The 19,781-nt window shown below is 43.4% G+C and overlaps 1 protein-coding gene across 1 annotated transcript in view; it reads left to right on the plus strand.

The window, feature by feature from the left end:
* TERT (telomerase reverse transcriptase) overlaps nt 1–19,781 on the plus strand; it is a 360,451-nt gene that overhangs the window by 257,645 nt on the left and 83,025 nt on the right. The window contains exon 12 of the mRNA XM_053467313.1: nt 14,955–15,140. Within this exon, the coding sequence (XP_053323288.1) occupies nt 14,955–15,140 (186 nt within the window). The remainder of the gene's footprint in view (nt 1–14,954; nt 15,141–19,781) is intronic.

Below are 19,781 nucleotides of genomic sequence, written 5' to 3' on the forward strand. Positions count from 1 at the left end.
TCTGGGAGAGCCAAATCTTGATAGCTCTGGAAACTGAGGCAGACGCAATACCTGGTTTAAGGACAGCAGCAGAAGCCTCAAAAGATTTCTTTACTGCAGCCTCGGCTTTCTTTTCCATCTGGTCAGAGAAATGAGAGCCATCCTCCAGCGGTAAAGCAGTCTTTCTGGAGACTCTCATAACAGCAGTGTCTACCAGCGGGGTAGCACAGAATTGAGTAAAGTCTTCATCAAAGGGAAACATGCGCTTAACCTTTCTGGACAGGTTAACCCTCCTTTCCGGGTGGTGCCATTCCTGCTTGATAATGTCAGATAACGCAGGATGAACCGGAAAAGAGGCGGACTGTTTGGAGAAGCTGGCACCAAAGAAAGGGTCACTCTTCTGGGTGGAAGACTCCTCCAAATGCATGGCTGACCTAACAGCGGAAATTAAAGTCTCAATTTCTTCCACGGGAAACAAAAAGGAGCTCTCCTCCCGGATCTCTCCTTCCTCCGAGGAACCTTCCTCAACCTCTGGATAGTCAAATTCAGAGTCAGAAAGCAAAGGCTGACGTTCCAGAAGACCGGGGTCTTGCATTGCTGAAAGGTGATGACAGGCAGGAACAGGAACGGTCTGACGGAAGGCAGAGAAGGTAGACTGCATTTCCTCTTTAAGCCAGGTCAGGAACTCTCTACCCCCAGACGGCTCGGAATCCGCTACAGATCGCAGGCAAGCGGAGCAGAGCTTCTTCCTGGAATCCTGCAAAGCCTTGTGGCATCCGGAACATTGGGCATGCTTGGACTTAGTAACAGCTTTCTTAGGCTTGTCCTCAACAGAGGGCGGCTCAGAGTTATCTGGGGCTGACATATCTGAAAATGTAAGAGCGCCCAGCCAAAAGCCAACACACAAAGAAATAAAATCACCTACCTTCATATATATATATAGAAAAGAGGCTGAAATCAGGCAGTAATCCACTGCAGCGGAGGATTGGCGCCAGAAATTCAAATCTTGACTGAAACCGAGGCTTGGAACGCACTACAGGAAATGCGAGAGCCCGGACCGGAAGTAGGCCACCGCCATTATGGCCGCCGTCAGCACGCCGCAACAGCGGCACCAAGCCGCTAAATCAGTGACCGGCAAGCCTCCCTGGAAGAAGGAGGTGCACCGGTTGTGCCCTGGCGACTGCAACAGCAGACCAGGATGACCGGCGGGACTAGGACGCCGCAGCAGCTGAGACGCGGGCGCCGCAGCAGCCGGGACGCGGGCGCCGCAGCAGCCGGGACGCGGGCGCTGCAGCAGCTGCAGCAGCCGGGATGCGGGCGCCGCAGCCGTCGGGACACGGGCACCGCTCGAAACAGGTAAAAAGCGCTGGGCAGCGCAGCACCAGCCATCCGGCTTACGGTGCAGGGTATCCCCCAGGAAGGGGGCTTAGCCCAGGGAAACGGCTCCACCTGGAGCCGGAGAAAATAATAAAAGGGATGACGAGTCCTCCCTACCTGATGTAGGGCAGAAAAACCACTGGGGTTAGTAGGAGGGGAGGGGCTTTTATGTTTTTGAGTCCTGCCCTATCTCAGGTACGGAGGAGGAGTCTATCCTGAGTGTCACCTGGGATGGCAGGGAAATAGTATACATCGTTCTGCCATAACATTATGACCGCTTACAGGTCATATAAATAACACTAATCTTGTTATGGTGGCAGTCGGTGGGGTATATTAGGCAGCAATTGAACATTTTGTTCTCAAAGTTGGGCAAGCGTAAGGATCTGAGCGACTTTGACAAGGGCCAGATTATGATAGCCAGACGACTGGGTCAGAACGTCTATAAAACTGTAGCTCTTGTAGTGTGTTCCCGGTCTGCAGTGGTCAGTGCCTAGGTCCAAGGTGGTCCAAGGAAGGAAACGCGGTGTACCAGCGACAAGGTCATGGGTGGCCCATGGGGTAAAATCCATCACGTTTTTTTTCACATTACATGGATGGCTAGGGGCGTGTACATTGCTTACCTGGATAACTCATGCCATCCATGGAGGCCCCACCTCGCAACTTACAGGACTTAAAGGATCTGCTGCTAACATTTTGGTGCCAAAAACCACAGCATACCTTCAGAAGTCTAGTCCATGCCTCGACGCGTCAGGGCTGTCTTGACGGCAAAAGGGGGACCTACACAATATTGGGCAAGTGGTTAAATGTTGTTATAACAACTTTCCACAAGATTTTGGTGTGTTTTTGTGTGAATCTTTGCCCATTCATCCACTAGATCATTTGTGAGGTCAGGCACTGATGTTGAACAAGAAGGGTTGTCCCGCTGGACGCTCCTCTGAGGGAGCGTGTCCACACATTGCTTCCCTGCTACCACACACTGTTTCTCAACGTCACCCTAGACTGCAAATTTAAACATATTTTCACTGATTTCCCTTGGTTGAAGTAACACTCCTGTGCAGTTCCAGTGCTATTTTGGTATAATCTTGTTTTTATCCGGCCAGTCTTGACCTTGCTCTCTGTTATTTGATATTGGCTTGATGAAATATAGAAAGTGACGGCAGATAAGAACCAGTTAGCCCATCCAGTCTGCCCAACCTCTGAGTACTTTCCTTTAGTACTTGCCCTTATCCTATATCTAGCTTGGCCTTATGCCTATCCCATGCTTGCTTAAATTACTTTACTGTATTAACATCTACCACTTCTGCTGGAAGGCTATTCCATGTGTCCACTACCCTTTCCGTAAAGTAATATTTTCTGATGTTACCATTAAACCTTTGCCCCTCTAGTTTATGCTTGTGTCCTCTTGTTGTGGTAGTATTTCTCCTTTTAAATAAACTATCTTCCTTTGCCTTGTTGATTCCCTTTAAGTATTTAAATGTTTCTATCATATCCCCCCTGTCCTGTCTTTTTTCCAGGCTATGTAGGTTAAGATCCTTTAACCTGTCCTGGTAAGGTTTATCTTGTAATCCATAAACCATTTTAGTAGCCCTTCTCCAGCAGATCTATATCCTTCTGGAGATACGGTCTCCAGTACTGTACACAATTCTCCAAGTGAGGTCTCACCAGTGATCTGTACAACGGCATGAGCACTTCCCTCTTTCTACTGCTAATACCTCTTGCTATACAACCAAGCATTCTGCTAGCATTACCTGCTGCTCTACTGCATTGTCTACCTGCCTACCTTTACATCCTCAGAAATAATTACCCCTAAATCCCTTTCCTCACATGTTGGCTTCTTCCTCCAGGAACATCAACCCTGTTGCTTATCTCTGTTGCAGACCTGGCTGCAGTTGACCTCGCCTTCTGTTTTGTGATTCAGATTTGGCTGCTGTCTGTGGTTCTTGACCATATTTCAGGACATCATTTACCTCTGTGGTCCTCGCTGACCTCCCTATCTCCTTCGTATCTCCACCCGTAAGGGATCCTGCTATGTCTATGCTTACAAGCCTTAGCAAAAGGGAAGAAAGTAAAGATCAAGTTGGCGAGTATTTGGTTATGAGGGCAGAAATGTATTTGGGAGCAGTATCATTGAAGGCTTAGTATGTTAGGAGCATATATAAGAATTTTAATTAAAATCTTGAGGTGATTGGGAGCTTCACAAGGTGAGGAAGTAGAAAAGCCCATCAGCAGCATTTTGCATAGATTGCAGCTGAGAGAGTCAAGATAGAGAAATACAATCAGAAGGGTGTTGCAATAGTTGAAGCGGGAGATAAGGAATGAACTAGAGTTTTGCGGCCCTCTTGCATTAGAAAGATGGCAGAATTTTCTTAAGTTGCAAGCAGCATAATTTGGTGAGTGAGGAAGTAGAGGGCAAATTCAAAGATTCCTCTGACACAGTTGGCCTGGTTAGTAGGGGACATAGTCGTGTTGTTAATGGAGATTATGAAAAGTATAAGGTTGGAGATAAGGGAGTATCATTGTATCAATAGATAAAGCAGTTTCTCATGGATACCGGGTTGCAGGGCACGGATTCTTGTTGTTAGGGTGGGAGTTTGACAGGACATTTGTCATGTCATTACAAAGTGTATATTCTGAGATGTATTAAAACTACCCACCGATCAGATAACTCAGGTCCCTGTGTAGCTAGGACAGTGCAATTTGGTGCACAGATAGTTCAGCTGTTTTAGCAGGAATGCAGGATGTTATGGGAGGAGGACTTGATGGGGAACTGCATGTACTGCTGAATGTGCTATTGTATGTTAAGGACCCCTGTCTGGGATAGATAATCCTGCCTGGCTGTGAAGTGTTTTTGTTTTTCTGGTTTGGACCCCTACATATAGGCTTGGCTCATGGTGTCGGATGACAGCTGTCACGGAACAAGGGGTGCAGAGGAACTTTAACCCTATCTTCAGTTGTGTTTACCTGATTTGGTTGTGCCCAGGAGCATAATCCCACTCTTGTGTCAGCCGGACCCAATGGATCTTTATTTCCTTTGCCCTGTATCTGCCCAGGTTTTAGCTGTAATTCTCTGACACTATTTATCAGCTAAGATCAGCAGGAGTACCTGCTGGAACTTTTAACCCTTAATATCTGGCCAATTTTGGACAAATATACAACATGTGGCTCCCTTGGGAACACCCCGAAAACAACGATTTAGGGTTATATGGGCATTGCTGTGGTTGGTGGCCTGACTATGGCGCCAGGCTCTCTCTCTCTGATAGAATTTGTATATAAAGCTGTGTGTTTTCACACATTGGTTCTGTCTGATGCTTGGGGTGGGCTGCTATAAATACTTATTATCTATCAGCTAGATTTCAGTGAGCCACAGCACTAGCGTGGCTCCAGTCCCGTTACATCTATCTATCGCTAGTTCTGTCTAGCTCTCAGAAGGTTCGGGAAGGAAGCAACATTCTGCCGGGTGTACCAAGTCGGGGTACAGGACCTCCCGTCACAACGACTGTAATTATTGGCTATATTAACCCCTTAAGGACAATAGGGGTTTTTACTCGTAGTATATTGTGGGACAATGGCTATTTTAACATTTTTCGGTGTTGCTGTTTAGCTGTGATTTTCTTCTTTCTCATTTCGTGCTCCCACACATATTATATATTGTTTTTTTCAGGACAAACAGGGCTTTATTTAGATACCATTAATTTTATCATATCATCTAATTTACTATAAAAAAAATGATAAAATATGGGGATTTTTTGTTAAAAAATTACTTTTTCTCACTTTTTAAACAAAAAACTTTTACTCATCTGCAAAAACGAATGAAAAAACCTGCTAAATAGATTCTACTATTTGTCCTGAGTTTAGAAATACCCAATGTTTTTATGTTTTTTTGCTTTTTTCTGCACGTTATGGGGCAATAAGTACAGGTAGCGTTTTGCTATTTCAAAACCTTTTTTTCCAAATCTGGTAATTCTTCCCCCCATGTGCCATTTCGGGTATCTTTGAAGCCGGCCAATGCAATTTACCCCATCAAGTCATATATTTTTAAAAACTAGACACCCCAAGGTATTTCACATGCTGGTAATTTAACCCTTTCCATGCACTAATTTTACCACCAGCCTTTGTGAAACTTTGTGTAGTACATTTTTTTGTATTTTTTTCACACACGTTGTACTTCAGGTATAAATTTATCGCTCCTGGTATATGTCCGTGTCACACAACACCCCAATATGTGTTCAGTAACATCTCCTGAGCGCAGTGATACCCCACATGCATGGGTTTGTTGGGTTATTTGGGAGGTAAAAGGCCGCCTTTGTGAGGTGTGTATTTTTTGGCCATTTAGACATCTGATCCTACTGCCCCCATGTCCCATATTTGGGACACCTTTGAACCCGGCCAATTCAATTTATCCCATCCACTCATGCATTTTTTAATACGAGACACCCTATGGGCATTTGTAATGCCAATATTTTAACTCTTTCCATGCTGGAATTTTAGGACTTGCTTATTAATTTTTTATTTATTTTTTTGGTGACAGTGGGGATTTTTATATGTTACCATATTATTTTTATTTTTTTTAAACATTTTTTTAAATTTTTTTTTAAATTTTTTTTTAATTTTTTTTACTAATCACTCATTAGTGAGCTGGGCTCCATTGACCTTGCATGGTTGGATGCAGTACCTGCATTCAACCTGCAGGAGGAGCTCGAGAGTTCACAAGAGGGTCTGGATAGACCCTCTATGAACTCATATTTATTGTTCATGCCATCCTGTGAATGACGGCAACGTCATTTACAGGATGGCACTTGTGGTTGCTCTTCAGAGCAATCACAAGGTGATTGGGGTAGGGGGGTAGTGTTACTGACATGCCTCGATATCGAGGCATGTCAGTAACACCGTTTATGCTTAGGAAGCGATTCAGATCGCTTCCTAAGCTGTTTTAGCCGGGCGCCGCCGTGATCTTTGATGATCGGTGCGGCGGCGGCCATTTTTCTTCCGGGGAGGGCTGCCGAGGGCTGCCCTCCCCGGATCCACGGTCAGCCTCACTTGTGAGGCTTCCGTGGATGCTGCAAAGCCGCGATCGCGGCGATGCAGCTATTTAACGGCAGCCCGTACATGTACGGGCATTGTCGTTAACCCGTTGCACGGCAACCCCGTACATGTACGGGGATTGTCGTTAAGGGGTTAACAGCTATGATCACTGGCTATAATTCAACTAACTGATCGGATAGTCTCAAGAATGGTAAACATTTCGACCGACTATGAGCAGTTTGACTGAGCAGTGGTAGCATATTCCCCAAAAATAATGGAGGAAGCAAAAATGAAACCTTTCCAATCCTATGTCGAAATATATCTGACAAAATATTTTACCGAAGTTATTCGGATTCCTCTGCCTTGATATTCCATTTGGAATACTTGGAAGAAGGTGAATTTGATCAAAATAAAAGCTGGGGGTTATAATATGGCTCTGAATTAAAAATCAGAGTAAAAAATTGGCTCAATCACATGCCCTTTATTAATGTGTTTTCTAGAAAAAGATTCTTACAAATATTCGGGATGCTCCATATGTGCCCTCCACCACTGCATCAGCCAATGATGGGTAGACCTAGGGGGAGTAAAATAAAAAATGTGGCAGACTACATAAACAAAAAGTACTAATAACAAAAGTTATGGTGGGTAAAGGTGATGGAAAACCCTTCCACTTAAAATTAAGGCGGTGGTAGAAGTATTTTTAAACACTCATCTACAGACACCAGACAAGCCAGAAGGCTTGTTTTTTTCACTCAGAAATCTCATGGTGCTGCCACAACCACAAGGGATTCTGGGTAGACGCACGCAAATAAGGTCAACAATGATCACCTTTTGCCTCTATATCCACTTTATACATGGAACCCTTGAAAGTAATTGCCCGCTGTACAAGACAGCCTTTAGACAAAACTCGGGTAAGAGGTGCAGTTGCCAGATCACCACTCATGGACAAAAAGTGCAGTGAACTATTTATACCTGGGGTTAATATAGCAGTAGACGAAAGCACCATTGGATTCAACGGCAGAGTACAATGGAAATTTTACAATCCACAGAAGCCCACTTGTGACGGGACGCCTTGTATCCCAAGTGGGTACTCGCGCCAAACATTGCTTCCGCCCGTTGCATCCCAGCGATTAACCCCTTCAGCGCCTGACAGAACCAGCGTTGTAGAGAGAAGGGGGGATGGCGCTGCACTGGATCTGCTTTGGCACTGTGGCTAGCTGAGGCTTAGCTACCCAGTGTGACTGTTGTCCTAAAAAGGATCATAGCAGCCCATCCCAAGCACCAGACAGCACTCATGTTGACGTGAAAACAGGACTCAGTTTATTTGAAAACACATCATAATTTAAACAGCACAAGGGGGTATTTTACATACAATAGACACAGCAAACAACACAGTTCTCCATCAGGTCCTCCTTTGCACATGGATCAGTATTTGCACTTAGCCCAGTAGGGGGTCGGTATTGTAGTCTTTGGGGAGGATGGTAAACACGAGCGGTGCCCTGACATCTTGTTGACACCTGCTGGATATCAGACCATAGAGGTCTCTGTCCTGTAAATCCTGACCCGATGGAGAGTAAAACCACACATAAACCCCCACGCAAAATGCAAGAGTCTCTAGTACTTGGGGAAACGTGGCGCTCCGTACCAGGGGGTGGGGAGAAGTAGTCCTAATGCCCCCCCCTGTAACCACCTCCCAAAAACAGAGCACTTTCCAAGGCCAGGGCCTATAGTCTGTAGGAAGGAGGCTGGTCCTCAGGCCCCTCCAGGAACCCATGGCACGGAGGCTTCAGTGACACCACCAAATGGGGACTTCAAGTTTATTGCTTATGCAATAACATTTGTTCCTTATTTCAGCAAATTTACTAGTAGAATTGTCCTTCATGTGTGCGATATGTTACTTTCAGTGTCTCAAGGAACAGGTTATCATGTGTTTACACAGGACCTCAACTTTGCGAAGAACTATTGTGCCTTGGTATTCACACTACTGGCACTGTTATGGCCAAATGCAAAGGTTTACCACAGGAAAACAATAAGAGTGCATGAGGTCATTGCATATCAGAAGGATAATAAAATCATCGCCCTGCATTGGAAAGATACAATAATAGTATCCATATGCTCAATGGTGTATAGTGCGGCCACAGAAGAAATTCAACGTACATTTGCCAAAAGAAAAGTTAGTAACAATTTCAAAATCAGTTGTTATTTCGGAATACACCAAATACACGGGTGCTGTGGACAGAGCAGACCACTACTACAGAAGTTATGCCTTCCCACGAAAGTTGTTGAAATGGTCTTTTGGTTGCTTGAAATCGCAATAGTAAACAGCTATATGCTATATAATGAAGACCGAAAGCAGAGAAAGTTGAAGGTACACAAAACATTTCGATTGGCATTGATTGAGCAGCTCATTGGGCAAGTTTGAAATGTCAATTCACAAAAGCGGGGAAGGCCATCAACAAAAGACACTGAAGACAGGCTAAATGGTAAACTGCTGTTCGTGATGAAAACTGAAAAGAACACTACAAAAGATTATGCAGTATGTAGCAATACAAAAACCAAGGGTCAAAGATGAGATACTGCCCCATCTTTGTGAAACTTGCCCAAGATAACCTGGCTTACACCCAGGTGTATGCTTTAAAAAGTTTCATACAAAAAAAAATATAGAGACTAACATAATATGTGGTTTTAGAATATGTATGTATTCCTTTGTAAAATAAAACTTATATATTTAAATTTTTTTTATTTAATTAGACTTGCTTGGCGCACTTAGTGAAAATATATTGGACCCCAAAAGGGTTAACAGAAGTGAACAGAGCACCAGGAGTATATTACATGTTCATATTATGGGACATGAGAGAAAGCGAGAGATATAGGTAACACTAGGAGCCAATAGGTTCATAAGTAGTAAGATGAAGTGTAAGGAGAGAGGGCCAATTTTATGGCAAGACAGGGGGCTTCGTATTTTGCATTAACCTTCTTTACTGTTAACCTCCAGCAGCAAAACAGTTAACAGAGAAAAAAAAAAAAACAACCAATCAGAACACAGGAACAGTCTATAAAAGTCTGCACATCCTGAAACTCCTCCTCTTTCTTTGCTGCTTAACCTCCAGGTGAGAACATTCCATTTTATATATCCTTATATATTGCTTGCAAGTGATCCCTTGATTCTTTTACTATGGGTGAACCCCTGCTGCCCTTTATTTCATATGGTTGTCTATACTGGACTATTATTGGTGCCCTGCCGCCTCCTACGGAGGGTGAACCCCCCTGCTGCCATCAGTTAGGTGAACACACTTTCGGGTGCATGACACCTGTCGTATAGGGGTGACCCCCCTCCTCCATTACCATTTGATTGTGCGGGTGATCCTCGGTTTTGTACTGTATTAGGACCTTACGTTTACTCACTCCTGTTATTTTGTGTTCTTCCAATATAGACACATTTGGAGTGCAGTGGCTGATGTTTCCCAAAACCAAATCCTGGCTGCCGTCCAAGCCTGGCTCCGCTTTGCCCTGGCTGCGTCACTCCCGGGCACGCTCGAGGAGCCCCAATCTTCTCGCCCGGCTCCTCTTCTCATTTCTCCTCCTGGGGTTGAGGATTCAGCCTCACATAAGCGTACCTGGAACGAGGCGCCCTCCACGTCAGGAAAGGGCAAAGCCCCACTGAAAAAGGCGCGCAGTTCGGTCCTGCCCATGGTCTCTCCAACTGAGGACCTCGCCGATTATGAGATTCTGGATGAGTACTCCGCAGGCTCCTCCGGTTTAGCCTCTTCTACCCGGGGCCAGGATTTTGCTCCCGAATCCCCCAAGATCCCACTCAACCCGTCCAACGCCCCGGACCAACCTTTCGAGGTGACGGATGCCAATTGCGCTATCTCTTCGGAGCGACGCAAGGCGGCTTTATTCAAGCTGGATGCCAAGCTGGCTGAGCTGGCCCCTAAAGAACTGGACGCAGACGCCAAGGGTTTACTCTTCGGCGAAAAGTTTATTAAAGACCTCTGCCAACATGTCAATCTGTTCACCTCTCTCACCAAGGCCCAGACCAACATGAGACAAGTCTTCCGTACAGGGAATCGTTTTTCCTACAGAGCTGGCCGGCAGAGGGGTCGTGCCACCAGCAGATTGGCCTCATTTGGCGCTATACCCCGATTTCCAGACTTCTCCACCACCTACTGGTCTCAGTTCTCTAGAGGAGGAGCCAGAGGCAGAGGTTATTCGTCCGCCCGAAGAAGATCAGCCTCAGGTAAGACTCGTTTCTATTCTTCCCCATATTCCTGTTGCGGGTCGTCTCGCCCATTTTTTCCATGTCTGGTCTCGCCTTACGTCGGACCCTTGGGTCCTTCAAACCGTAGAGGGTTTCCGTCTGGAGTTTGTTTCCCCTCCTCATCAACGCCTTCCCCCTCCTCATCAACGCCTTCCCCCTCCACTTCCCAGGTTATCCCGCGACTCGGCATCCCTAGTTCATTCCGAACTCTCTTCCCTCCTAGAGAAGGGTGCCATAGAGAGGGCCAACTCCCCCCCCTTGTTTTCTCAGTAACATCTTCTTGGTCCGCAAGAAATTGGGGGAGTTCTGTCCCGTCATCAACCTCCGGGCTCTCAATCAGTACGTTGTGTACCGACATTTCAAGATGGAGGGTATCCATCTCCTTCACGACCTTCTCAGGGAGAACGATTGGTTCTCGCGCCTCGACCTCAAGGACGCATACCTCACGGTTCCCGTTCATCGCGACGATCGGGGATTTCTGCAGTTTCGCTGGCAGGGCCACCTCTAGCAATTCACTTACCTCCCCTTCGGCCTCAGCTCAGCTCGATGGTGATTCATCAAACTTATGAAGCCGGTCATGGAGTTCCTTCAGGCGCGCTCCATTGTTTACCTAGACGACATCCTCCTCATCGCTCAGGATGTCGAGTCTCTTTGACGTGATACTTACCTCACGATTCATCTTCTTCAAGACTTGGGTTTTGTTATCAACAAAGCCAAGTCGGTTTTGGTCCCGACACAAAACAATCAATTCCTCGGTGGCCTCGGTAGCGTCGGAATCACTTGTCCATCCGGGCGGAGTATCTGCCTGGCAAGGAAAATATTTTGGCAGATTGGTTCTCCTGGCATTGGAAAGACGCAAGCGATTGGCATCTCCTCCCGAGCGTATTCCACTCTCTCCACCTTTGTCGAGGTCCACTCCATTTGGACCTGTTCGCGTCCAGGGCGAATCAGATAGACGCGTTCTTCAGTTGGCTCCCGGATCCGTTGTCTTCGGCGATGGACGCCTTCTTGCAGACGTGGCCGCTCCAGGGACTTACGCGTTTCCCCCCTTCGCCATGATCCTCCAGACTCTCCATTCCGTCAGTCGTCAGGGTGTTTCGATCCTCCTGATAGCCCCCTGTGGCGGACTCAGCCGTGGTTCCCATTGCTGCTGGAGCTGTCGTGCGAGGATCCTCTGATCCTACCCTCCACTTGGGACTTGCTTCGGGATCCGGAGGGGAACCCTCATCCTCTCATCATCCAGGGTCGCTTGACTCTGGTGGCTTGGTCAGTTTCCGGGGATCCTGGCATGTTCCAGGCTTATCGGAGTTGGCTCGAGTTTTACTCTGGGGATCCTGGGCTCCTGGCACCAGAAAATCTAACCTCCAGGCTTGGAACACCTGGAGTCGCTGGTATTTGGCTCAACATCTCGATCCCCTTACGGCACCTGTGACAGCAGTCCTCAATTTTTTGGCGCATCTTTTTACCCTTGGCAGGTCCTACCGCACCATTAATTTGTTTCGCTGTGCCATTTCGGCGAGTATTTTCCCTCCCTTACTGCTGTACATTCCCCCCTTATTGCCCGAGTTAGCTCCGTCTGGGGGATCGGATATTGTTAGGTTTTGTTCTCTTATAACGGTGTCCGTCTGTTTTTTCTGTCATGATCGGCTTATGATTTGCCTGGTACTGTCACATTGTTCTTTTCAGGTCGTCCTCCTGTTGTCTGACATGCTGGTGTTGAGGTGGTTCCTTGCCTCTGTGTTCCTCGTGTTTCCTGAGTTCTGTCCGGGATGTTGTTTCTTCCGGTCCGGCTAATTTGCAAAGAAGGAGGAGGAGTTTCAAGATGTGCAGACTTTTATAGACTGTTCCTGTGTTCTGATTGGTTGTTTTTCTTTCTCTGTTAACTGTTTTGCTGCTGGAGGTTAACAGTAAAGAAAGTTAATGCAAAATACTCGCCTCCTGTCTTTAATAAAATTTAGATTAATACTGCACCAAGGCTAGATTAATCCCTAATTACTGATGCATTGGAAGAAGTGGAAGAAGTTGAAAATGTCTTGCCAAAGAACATGGCAGAGGAAAAATTATTAGGTAGATATGACCGTATCTTCTATACATATAGAAGAAAGTGAGTCGAGAAGAAGGTGGTGATCAACCGTATCAAATGCAGCAGAGATACCTATGAGTATTAGCAGGGAAAAGTGACATTTGGCAGGGAATCCAAAGTAATTGGATACTTTTAATAAAGTTTAAGCAAAGTGACAGGATCAAGGAGGGAATTAGAGGAAACAGGAATTTCCCATTAATTTCCCCACTACTGATGTAAGACTTACAGACCTGTAGTTGTCTCACTCCTCCCTATTGTCTTGTGAATCGGCACAACATGTATGAGTACTCCTGTTAACAGTGATTGTTAAATAACACAATTAACATTTTGGTAGTACACCACTACACTAATCAGGCCCCACTGAGCTATTAGATAGTTTATCGAAAAAGTGGTTCTACTTCAGCTATCAAATTAAGTCTTTCCTTTCCTTCATTTTCATCTGTAAAAACTGAACAAAAATAGTAATTGAGGCAGTCTACTAGTCCTTTATTCTCTTTTACATACCAAAGGTTTTTTTGTTTTATTTTTTTAAATCTTACTAATCCTTTTTTTTTTTTCCTTTCCTTTTTGCATGTATGCATCTAAAAAGGGTTTTCTCTTCTGTGTGTGCTTTGGCAGCTCTTGTCTTTTTCTGCTTAATCTTATAGATCAGTCTATCTTTCTTGCTTTGGCTTTTTTTTATATATTTGTACATTTAACATAAATACAGCCTAATACAATTTTCTGTTGCCTTCAACAATATTTTTCAATAACCCAATTTCTCCTGGACTCCATTTCAATGGTCCAGTCTGACTACTTTACACACATTCTCATATTAGAAGTCAGTTCTTCTAAAATACAAATCTGTTACGTTTTCCCTCTCACAATAGACAGACTTCATAAAAGATCCTAAACAGGTGTTCACTAGGTTCACTAGGTATCCATACCCCCGGACATTTCAAAATGTGAAAGAGGGACACTTGGTTTTTTTTTTGTTTAAATCGCTCTTGCGGAACTCACCAATACAAGGGATTGCACTTTACAATGTCATGGCCGCATCACCACTTAACACGCTTCATTTTTGTCAGCACAGTCATGCATATGTAAAATAACGAACACATTGAATTCCCATGAGGCTCAGCCAGACATACTACTTCTATGATGCTGGCTGAGCATCATGGGAAGTGCAGTTAACAGATACGGCTGCAGATGTTAACTGTGAACTACAATTCCCATGGTGCTCAGCCAGCCGGGTGTCCTCCATGACTATTCATTGGAAGAGTAGTCAAATTATATTTAAAAAAAAAAAAAAGGCTAATGTTAGGTTCCCTCCCAGGACCCTTACACACTGCCTTTACACACACCTGCCCATAAACACACACATACACTGCCCTTACACACACATATACACATGCACCGCCCTTATACACACACACATATATATATTATATCTATATCTATATCTATATATATACATATACTGCCCTTTCACACCAGCTCATAAATGCCTATACTGTTTGTGACGGAACCCTCCATCACTGGAACCACTGGAGAGGCCTGACTGCCAGCCTCCTCCTTATTGACTATGGGCCCTGGGTTTGTAAAGACTTCTGTGGCTACCCTCTGCAGTATATCATCCCATCACTGGCTGAGGGGATTATCTATTGACCGGGGAACAGGGGAAAGTGTAGTGTCCCAGGCCAAGGGAGCACAAGTCAGCGGAGGTAGTAGGTCGGACTAGCCAGCTCCGTGACGCTGTTCTTACACACACCTGCCCAAACACACACAAGTTTACAATTAAACACATAAATACACACATACACTGCCCCTACACTCCTTTCTCCCCATCTCTTACCTCTTCCTCCATCCTGTGGTGGGAGTGCAAGGTCTGCTCCCTCATCACTATGCGACAAATAATGCAGAGGGCGGGGATGACATCATATACCCACGCTCTGTATTATTTGCCGGCGTGTAGTGTTTAGGGAGCAGTAAAGTGAGTTCTGAAGTGACAGAACTCAAGCTCCCTAATGTTGAGCCGACTAGAGGGAGATTGTGAGCTCCCAACTAGTCCTACAATTTTACTTTAATAGTATTAGTAAAATTATGAAAATAAACTATTTTGAAAATATTTTTAAATTTGAAAATGGGATTATAGTAGAATATATTTTGTCGATGTGTGGTAAGTGTGTGAAGCTATTTGACAGCTGTATTATCTATCATTATCTATTAAAATTTCATTTATTTTTATTCAAGGATACTTGTTGAGGGAATTCCCCAGTATGGTTGCTGTATCTGCCCTCATAAGACAGCAGTGAACTTCCAAACCGATAACCGTCCGGAATACTCAAAAGTGAAAGTGTTGCCAGCTTGCAGTATGTTCCCATGGTGTGGGCTTTTGCTTGACACACAAACATTGGAAGTTTACTCTGATTATTCCAGGTATGATATATCTCATTGTTAATGGGAAGTGGGTAAAAGCCGGATACAGCTGGATCCATATAAATGCATGCTCATTTAACATAAATACAACTGGGATCCATGCCTATTTCATATGTATACAACTGCATGTTTACACCAATATAACTGGATCCTTTCATATTTAACATCAATGCAGCTGTATGCACACTTACTTCGCACCACTGCAGCTGGATCCACACATATTCACGTGTATTGTGGCAGGATGGCCCGGTTACAAACAAGAAATGCCAACCACCAGCAGAATAAAAGTAAAACATGATTTATTGTAGCTTTCTTTAACCTCTTAAGGACAATACTGTTTCTTACTCATAGTATATTGTGGGACAATGGCTCTTTTAACATTTTTAGTGTTGCTGTTTAGCTGTAATTTTCTTCTTTCTCATTTCGTGCTCCCACACATATTATATATTTTTTCAGCACAAACAGGGCTTTCTTTAACCCCTTAATGACAATTGCCGGTTCTGGCACGGCACGGAAAACCAAGTCGTTTACGACAAATGACGTGCCAGAACCGGCACGTCTTTAAACGGGTGCAGAAAGCGATCTTTCTGCACCCAAACGGCGTTGCTGTAATGCCTCGACCTCGAGGCATTCAGCAACGCTACGATCGGCACCAGGGGCCATGTCTGGCCCCTCCCCGGGGCATCAACAACCGCCATACATTGTATGGCGGCGGACGCCCGTTTTCAACGATCACCTCCTAAACTTAAATGGTGTCGCTGGAATGCCTCAATCAGGAGGCATCCAGCGACACCAAACACTTACCTTTGGATGGACTGTGACCGCTCCGGAGAGCAGTCACAGCCGCAGCTGCCGGTGATCTTCGCCATCAGCAAGATGACGGCGGCCCGGGAAAAAAAATAATAAAGATGAAAAAGTTCGCTAGACGGTCTCCAGACCCTCTAGAGAACTCTGGCTCCACTTGCAGGTTGAATACAGGTACTGCATTCAACCATGCAAGTCAATGGAGCCTAGCTTTCTAATCACAGTGTGATTAGTAAAAATAAATTAAAATAAAATAAAATTAATAATAATTAGAAAAAAATTGTAAAAAAAAAAAAACAGTAAAATGTAAAAATAATTTCCCACTGATGTCACTATCAGGGGAACCTTTAAGTTGAAAAAATTTTTTAAAACATTTTTTTAAAAAAGGCAAAAAAAATAAAATATATATATAAAAAATATATTTTGTGAGCAAGTCCTAAAATTAGCACATTAGCTTAAAACAATTCTCGCATGGAAAGAGTTAAAATACTGGCATATTAAATGCCCATGGGGTGTCTACTTTTAAAAAATGTATGATTTGATGGGGTAAATTGAATTGGTCAGGTTCAACAATGTCCCAATTAACACGGGGGGAAGGATGGCCACACATCTAATTTCCAATTAGAAAAATGCACACATACCAAATGTGGCCTTTTAGTTCCCCCCAAAAATGACAAACCCATGCATGTGGGGTATCACTGTACTCAGGAGATGTTGCTGAACACATATTGGGGTGTCGTGTGACAGCGGCATATACCAGGTGCTGTAAATTCATACATAACATAGGTGTGTGGGGGGGGAATGCACACAAAAGAATACTACTGCAAACTTTGAAAAAATTCTGGTGGTAAAATGTGTGCATGCAAAGAGTTAAAATACCAGCATTTAAAATACCCTGGTGTGTCTAGTTTTCAAAAATATATATATTTGTTGGGCACACTGAAATGGCCCGGCTCAAAGATGTACCAAATAGGGCATGGGCAGTGGATCCCCAAATGCCAAAGTTCAACATTGAAAAATGCGCATGTCCCAAATGTGGCCCTTTTGCCCCCAAACAGCCAGGCAAAATCATTCATGTGAGGTATCGCTGTACTCAGGAGATGTTGCCGAACAGATATTGGGGTGTTTTATGATAGTGACATATACCAGAACCTGTTTATTCATACCTGAAGTAAAATGTGTGTGAAAAAACAAATGCAAAAAAAATTACTACCATAAAGTTTGACAAAGGCTGAATTAGTGCTTGGAAAGGGTTAAAATACTAGCATTTGGCATACCCTGGACTGTCTAGTTTTCAAAAATATATGACTTGATGGGGTAAATTGCATTGGCTGGCTTCAAAGATACCCGAAATGGCACATGGGGGGGAAGAATTACCAGATTTGGAAAAATGGCTTTGAAATAGCAAAACGCTACCTGCACTTATCGCCCCATAATGTGTAGAAAAAAGCAAAAAAACATAAAAACATTGGGTATTTCTAAACTCAGGACAAATAGTAGAATCTATTTAGCAGGTTTTTTCATTACCTTTTATAGATGAGTAAAAGATTTTTCAACTAAAAGTTAGAAACAGTCATTTTTTTCAAAATTTTTCACCATATTTTATACTTTTTTTAATAGTAAATAATATGATACAATCAAAACAATGTCATCTAAAGAAAGCCCTTCTTGTCCTGAAAAAGCACACTGATTAGTGAGCTGGGCTCCATTGATCTTGCATGGTTGGATGCAGTACCTGCATTCAACCTGCAGGAGGAGCTCGAGAGTTCTCAAGAGGGTCTGGATAGACCCTCTGTGAACTCAGTTTTCTATTGTTGCATAGGAAGCGATACCGATCGCTTCATAAGCTGTTTTACCCGGGTGCCGGGCGGCCATTTTTCTTCCAGGGAGGGCTTTCACTTGTGAGGCTTCCCTGGATGCTGCAAAGCCGCTGATCGCGGCGATGCAGTTATTTAATGGCAGCCCATACATGTACGGGCTTTGTCGTTAAGGGGTTAAGGTACACAGTGCTGCATTTCTCAGTGTAAATAAACAAAACCAAAACAAAATCCTACTCCAACTTGGAAACAAAGAATTCACTTACTAATCAACTGACCAGCTAGTCCAATTACCAGTCATAAACAAAATATTCACAGCACAAGACACGTTTGTTTAGATTGTACCTTTTTTCTTAGAGTCTTAAGGCCTCCGGCTTAGCTGCCTCTCTCCCTGTTGTCAGACAACTAATGCCTCTAACGGCCGCCCTTTAACCCCTTAAGGACCGGGCTCATTTTTCGTTTTGTACCCTGTGGGACCGCAGCTGTTTTGACACTTTTGTGGTGCTTGTGTTCAGCTGTAATTTTCTCCTCACCCATTTAGTGTACCCACATAAGTTATATATTGTTTTTTTCAGGACAAGATGGGCTTTCTTCGGATACCATTATTTTGATCGTATCATCTTATTTACTATAAAAAAAATAAAAAAAACATGGTGAAAAATTGAAAAAAAACACATTTTATGACTTTTATTTGAAAAATCTTTTACTCGCCTAAAAAAGCAAGTAAAAAAACTAGCTAAATAGATTCTACTACTTGTCCTGAGTTTAGAAATACCCAATGTTTTTATGTTTTTTTGCTGTTTTTTGTAAGTTATAGGCCAATAAGTACAAGCAGCGTTTTATGATTTCCAAATCTTTTTTAACAAATCTGGTCATTCTGCCTCCATCTCCTCTTTGGAAGATCTTTGAAGCCAGTTAACTCAATTTAACCCCCTCAAACCATATATTTTTGAAAACTAGACACCCCAGGGTATTCCAAATGCTGTTATTTTAACCCTTTCCATGCACCAATTATAGAACTACACTTTGTCAAACTTTGTAATAGTATTTTTTTTTTTATTTTTTTTCACACAAATTGTACTTTAGTTATAGATATACAGGTTCTGGTATATGTCACTGGCAAACAACCCCCCAATATGTGTTCAGGAACATCTCCTGAGTACAGCGATACCCCACATGCATGGGTTTGTCAGATTGTTTGGCTGGTAAAAGGCTACTTTTGGGGCATGCGTAATCCAGGTGGTCATTTGGTCATTCTGCCTCCATCTCCTCTTTGGAATATCTTTGAAGCGGCTTAACTCAATTTAACCCATTCAAACCATATATTTTTGAAAACTAGACACCCCAGGGTATTCCAAATGCTGTTATTTTAACCCTTTCCATGCACCAATTATAGAACTACACTTTGTCAAACTTTGTAATAGTATTTTTTTTCCACACAAATTGTACTTTAGTTATAGATATACAGGTTCTGGTATATGTCACTGTCAAACAACCCCCCAATATGTGTTCAGGAACATCTCCTGAGTGCAGTGATACCCGACATGCATGGGTTTGTCGGGTTGTTTGAGATTTAAAATGCCACATTTGGGAAGTGCGCTTTTTTTCTCCATTTTGGTCAGTCTGTACCTATGCCCTATCTTTGAGCTTGGCCACTCCAATTTACCCCATCAGCCATTTTTTTTATATATTAGACACCCCTTGGGTATTTGAAGTGCTTTTATTTTAACTCTTTGTTGAGATTTTTGAGAAATTTTAGCACTTGCTCAAAATAATAAACTTTATTTTTTTATTTTATTTTATTTTTTTAATACTTTTTTTATATTTTTTTTACACATTTTGCAATGTACTGGATGGTTCATCTAGTGACATCAGTGCATAATTATTTTTAAATGTTAGCACATTTTTTTTTTTTTTTTTTTTCCATTTTTTATTTTTTTTTATTTTTTTTTGAATATTTTACTAATCACATAGTGATTAGAAAGCTGGGCTCCATTGACTTGCATGGTTGAATGCAGTA

This window comes from Spea bombifrons, chromosome 5 (assembly GCF_027358695.1).
Source record: "Spea bombifrons isolate aSpeBom1 chromosome 5, aSpeBom1.2.pri, whole genome shotgun sequence".
Classification (NCBI taxonomy): domain Eukaryota; kingdom Metazoa; phylum Chordata; class Amphibia; order Anura; family Pelobatidae; genus Spea; species Spea bombifrons.